The 5,956-nt window shown below is 37.9% G+C and overlaps 1 protein-coding gene across 1 annotated transcript; it reads left to right on the top strand.

The window, feature by feature from the left end:
• Window positions 1-3,768: 3,768 nt before the first annotated feature.
• Window positions 3,769-4,934, top strand: LOC140852610 (uncharacterized; the record flags this gene model as incomplete). Its single annotated transcript, XM_073246085.1, is given in 3 exon segments — window positions 3,769-3,873; window positions 3,876-4,439; window positions 4,442-4,934. Coding segments are annotated over 3 exon segments (728 nt in total), but the record flags the coding sequence as incomplete, so codon positions are not given.
• Between the last annotated feature and the right edge of the window lie 1,022 nt (window positions 4,935-5,956).

The raw sequence follows: 5,956 nt of genomic DNA, 5'->3' as shown, positions 1-5,956 counted from the left end.
AAGATCTTTTTTCTTCTTTTTTTTTTTTTTTTTGTGGGGGGTGGGGGTGGAAAGAGAAAGTGAGCTGGGCCTGCGTGCACGTGCACATGAGAGAGAAATTATGTTACTTTGAACTCCTAGTTATACAAATTTCCCCCCTGGCATAATAGTGAAAATTCAAGATGATAAAAGAGGCATTTAGTTGTTTGTTTGTTTGAATTAAATGATGCCCAGTCAATCTTTCTAGATGCTATGGTCTCTTTTAGGCGCTTGGGTGCTGGTTTCGACAACAATGGTTTAAGTTGGAGGTGGAGGCATTTTCAGGATGTATATATACTTCATATCATATGCAAGGTCGGTACGCAACATATCAGATAAGGCATGCATTGAATATGGCTAGGATGTGTCATACATTTATTTAAGGTTCTATTTTTTAAAATCACAAAATGCTCAAGATGTTTTTGAAAAGGTTTGAGAGAAGGGAATTAGGGATCTTTTTTATTTTTATTTTTATTTTTGGTTGGATTATGAGCATTAACCTTTTATTGATGTTACTAGTGGGCATGAGGAAGTTTGATTTGAGAATCTGTGTTGTATATGATATTGTATGAAGTGTGGACCATGGTCAATGAATTTCGAGTGATGACTAAACAATGGAGATTGTGGATTGATTTGATATTTGCTGTATGAGTATGGCTACATTATTTAATAACTCATTGTGCTCTATGGATGTCATATGCTATCTTTGGACACCTGTTGCATCAGCATTTCAGTATCATGTGTTAATCTGTATCAGAATCTGTATTTGTGCTTCATAGAGGACTTTTAATCATTGTGAAGAATGAAATTAAATGTAATCCACTAAGGTCCCTCAATGCAAGTCCTTCTAAGTGTTAATACATAATGATGCATCATCTTCCTACCATCACCTCACTTCTTTGCACTGCAAGAATGGAAGTATTGATTGAGCATGGGTTATCACCAATATTTAGCCCTTTCACTGTATGGCATTTGCAATGTCTATTTCAGTCTGCATGGATGCATAAAAGGACATGTTTCTTCTTACATATTATCAGAAAGAGTCATGAATCATGATATACATGCTTAACAGTTAGATAACTAGATCTACCATGCATGAACATTATTGTGCCTGGTTTTCCCTTTTTAAGTCCACCATAAGAGGCTGCTTATCTTTACAAAGTAATCAAGCTAACATTTGTACATTGAATTAGGAGTTTGCGCATGGTTATGAACTATAGCTTACCTGCCTGGAAACATTACATGTGAAGCTTGTTGTCTTGGGTTGCTATCCCTATATTACAGATGAAAAGCCATGGATGATGATGATGATGATCATCATCATCATAGTGTTGACATTGGGTTCAACTCCTAGATTTGATGCTTAACAAGGTTGGGTCCTGTCGGCCAGATCTGTACAGATCTTAATTTGGGGCAAAAACCTGGACTTTACCTGACCAATTTTTACCTTTTCAAACAAAGATTTCAATAACATAACTGCATTTTGCATGCTGAGAAATCAAAATTGCTTTCTTCATTTGTTTAAGTTGTATAATAACTTTAAGATATTGCCATTCTTTCAGAGGACGTTGACTGTATGAAGACCGTATATATCATTAGTATGCACAAAATTTTCTTGTATGTGGAGGATAAAAACTTAAGGGTAAGCTTTCATTTTCCATCGTAGATTGGTAACTGAATTGCTTCAGCCAACCATGAATAACCCTAGGTTAATGAATAATGAGTTTATATTTGAAATCCAAATGGTAGGGCACAAGAAGAACAAGTATCAATAATAGGGAAAAATGAAAGATAAGGTCATTAAAAAGGTGAGCACTTAGTTTTTACTTAGTCAATGCCCTTTAATGTGCAATGCAGTTGAGGGAAAACAGGAAAATGAAAAGTAACAGTTGTCTTTTCCTGTTTTCAGTTGACCTTTTTTGCTCTTCCACCTTCAAATGCTTTCCTTCTCTTTAAGTTCAAATGTCATGCTTCAGCTTTTTGTTGAATGATTTAACCACCCAGAACTATAAAAGTATTATGAGTGGTGGATTTTGATGCACATACAGTTCTCTCATTTTCCTCTATGACTTGCTACAGCTTCCATCAGTTATTTATTCTTAATCATCTATGTCTTAGTCCCTTTCTTTTTCCTCATTTCTTCTTCATATGTGTGCGCTTTGGCCCTTCTCTTTGACCATTTCCTTATCTTCATTGTTGGTTACCCTGATTCTTTCATTCCAGATGTCCATTTTCAATTTTCAGTTTTAGAGATCATCAATTTGAGTGTCCTTTGAACTATAAATGGATCTACAGTTGTAACGAACTACCCAAGTTCCACCTGGTTGTCTGACCATCTTTTTCTTGTAATGGATCAACTATCCAACTAGCAGAAGTATTCTCAAGAATTTCTAAATTTCATTCTTTTTTTGTTTAATTTTTCTCGCCACACATCCATTTCATACCGATCCCACCTCAGTTTTAATTGGAACATCACATAGTACTTATTGCACATGATTATCCTATGCTATTCAGTTCTCATTAATTTGTCCTTTATATCTACAAGAACTGAATTCCTAGTGAAATCTACTTTTCTCCTAGTTTACATGTTATCTGATTAGAATCACCACCCAAGTGACCACTCTGAGTAGATGACCGATTCCTTGTTATTCTGAATGTTTAGCATTAATACTACATGCACAATACTTACATTCGTGTGTTATGGATCCAAATGTTTTAAATTTCAAAGGAAGTTCCAATCAGAAATATCATCTGACATCTTTACTCTTGTGAGAATGGTTTATGGTACTGAATTTCAATAGCTATATTCTCCCTCTGCTGGGAAGTGTCCATGTCTCTAATCTTTATCTCTTTCTTTTTAATCTGCTTTTGCTTATCTTTACCACTGAAGCTGCTTAACAGACAAAGGATGACAAACGTATCAAATCATTGTAGGCCAGGAACCTTTACTTTGGAGTTCGAATCATATGCCTTGTAACAATATAACTTTGACCTGCATATTCCAATAATGTTTTATTGGTGGATTGCTTAATGTCTTAAAAGAATGGCTATTTTCTGTCCCTTCACTGCATTGTAAAGGGATTTGTAAACCCAGTGTTGAGGATCTCAGAATGTATAAATTGATGCTGTATGCATGAGCATATTCTAATGCAGTAACTCCTGGTTGATATGGTAAAACTTTAATCTGAGGGAAGCAAGCAGTAGAAATCATTGCTCAGCATGGGCAGAAAATCATTCTGATTGATGGTTATGGGATGCCATTGACCTTCCTCAAAATGTTCATGAACCTTAGATGGAATGTTTAATTGTTCAAGTGCCTTCTGATATTGATGTTTAATGGTCTAGGGGTGAGGTGTTACTTCTGAAAAAAAAATCGATATAACTTGTAAGCTTTCTTTGGAGAAAAGATATGATGTGTCGTTGGAAAATACAGCTTTTCAATGATACCATTTATTGTTTATGTTATCTTGTGTTTACAAATTGTAACTATTCCAAATTCAAAGTAGACTGGTTGTCAAAAGTAGAATTTTTTGAGACCATGATTAGCAGATGGTTGTTGATTTAGCACTTTGTCAGTACTCTTATAAAACCATGTTGACCACTCTGTGTTGGTAGTCTTGCAGTTTTCTTGCTCTTAGACAGCTGTTTGCAAGATTCATTATTCATTGCAGAGCATTTTAGTTGTCCATATTATGAATTGCAAGATTATTTCCATATTATTTTGCTCATGTTACGCTGGAAGTTATTGCAGAGAACAGACTCCTCCCCATCAGCCTTATATTGATGTCTTAGATTCATTCCAATCCTTCAAGTTGAAACCCCCTCCATGCAAAATCTCCCCAGCCATGAGCAGTTTACAGGATACTACGGTCTCACACGCCCTAAAAGTGCTCCAAGACCCGAAGGCACTGAAGAGGCTGTGTACAAAACAGGCAGATCCCTCTGCTTGGAGAACAAACAGTTTCCAGGAGAGTCACCAATCTCTGACCCACTTCATAGCTGGAATTGGAGGACTAGAAGTGTGGCAAATGGATTCTCATTGGAAAATGGTGAGGTTGTGGCGGACAAAATAGTTGAAGCTGAAGCTGTTGACAACAGCGAGGCTGAGAGATCTATTAGGAGGCGTCAAAAATCTGATGCTTTTCCATCACGGCAAACGCCAGAACTGTTGTTGGAGGATAGCAGTGGGGAGTTCACAGGGAGGACAGCGAAAGGCCTTGCCCTGAGGCCAAAATCAGGGAGCCGAACAGATATGGATATGGGTCACCAAAATGGTGTTTCTTTTGGAGACTCCATGGCTGGTGGATTCTCTGCTGTCCGTAAATCATCCAGCACTTCCAGTTTGCAAGATGCTGACAACAGCTCCTCCTCCATATGGTCAACGAGCAAGTGGACTTTGAAACCTGAAGTTCTTGCTCGGCCTCTTTCGATGGCTTGCCAAAGCCCATAGCTTCAAGAAGGAATAAAGCTGCTCGGGATTAGCCACCCTTTTTACTTTTTCGGCCAAGTTTTTGCCATATATGATACACAGATGATTGCAATCCATGAGAGTGAGTTTCGATATCATGCCTTGAATTAAGCAAGGCTTACACACCATGTATGCGACTCTACAAGAAAAGGAAGAGGTACAGAAATTCAGTGAATAAAACATCATAATGCCATCTCAACCTGTTGCAACTGGCCCGAAAGATGGGCACCAGTTTTGCATGTTCGTTGGGTCATGATGGAAAAGCTGAGCTTGACAGTAGCTGTAATCCTTTGTGATCATCATATCACCATTCATATGTAGTTGCCTCCGGTCCTACCGTTTGAAGGAATTCTTTTGTATAAATGCTGATGTTGTATTTATAGTGAGGAAGCCAAAACATGGTATACCTTTTTCATAAAATTGATATAGAAATGCTTCAATTAGCCTCCGTCTGATTTTTATGCTGATGCATTTGGTGTATATCGCCCTCAGAGCCTGTATTGTGTTTCTTCATGCCCTGCTTTATCTTCTCCCCGACCATTATGTTTTGGGATGAGATGTGTCTCGTTGCTACGCCCTCATGGATTTTGCAGCGGCTAGTCAGTAATCTTCAGCATCAGAATTGGGGGTATATTTCTTCGCAAGGGGAATGCAAGATGAGTTTATCAGATATGACCTTTTGTGCTTCAATGGAAACTTTAAATTTCTATGATGGCCAGATTATGTTATACAGGCATCCTCCAAGTCATGGGAGCAAAGTAGCTACCTGTTCTCAAGAGGGAGACTGTTTGCTTGATTGTTCAGTGATGGATGCAATCATGATGTATGTCACTGGCACTAGACTGCATGTTAAATAGGCTTTAAGAACTCATTTTGTCTAATATCCGTTTATGTGGCAGTCCGCATGCAGAAGTCCAATTGAAAACCATCTCATTTTGGAAAATTGGCGAGCTAAACCTGACCTGTTGCAGTCCATTATTTCCTGCTGGTAGCTACAAAATGAACCAGGGCACAAAATTAGTTTTAAGATTGGCTCCTATTTAAGAACTTAGCGGTTGGGCCCCTGGTCTTGGGACCAAATTGTCAAAACATACTATCTGAATCAAGAGCACTTCTGTGAACTAAAAGGCGACTCCTTGCTTGGAAGACTCATGTAGTGCTATGCTTGTTTAGAGCCAGACCACCGCATAAAAGAAATAGCTGCTTGGAGACAGGAGTAACTATATTTTTATTTGAATTATATTTGTTCTAATAAATAAACACAAAATTAGACTTCTTATTACTAAATAATAACCAAATTGAGATACATGATATACTAGTTTTAATTTCGGTTGGAGCTCAAGGACTGAACAGGCTAGACGGAGCTTATGATGAGATCATCTGCTACTTAGGTGAGCCTATGTTGCCACGTTTTGAGCCAAACACAAGTTATATATGGCTCGTAGCTTAAAGGTCCTACTAGGTCACAGG

Source organism: Elaeis guineensis, chromosome 11 (assembly GCF_000442705.2).
Source record: "Elaeis guineensis isolate ETL-2024a chromosome 11, EG11, whole genome shotgun sequence".
NCBI classification, from domain to species: domain Eukaryota; kingdom Viridiplantae; phylum Streptophyta; class Magnoliopsida; order Arecales; family Arecaceae; genus Elaeis; species Elaeis guineensis.
This window is presented reverse-complemented; position numbering and strand designations above follow the sequence as displayed.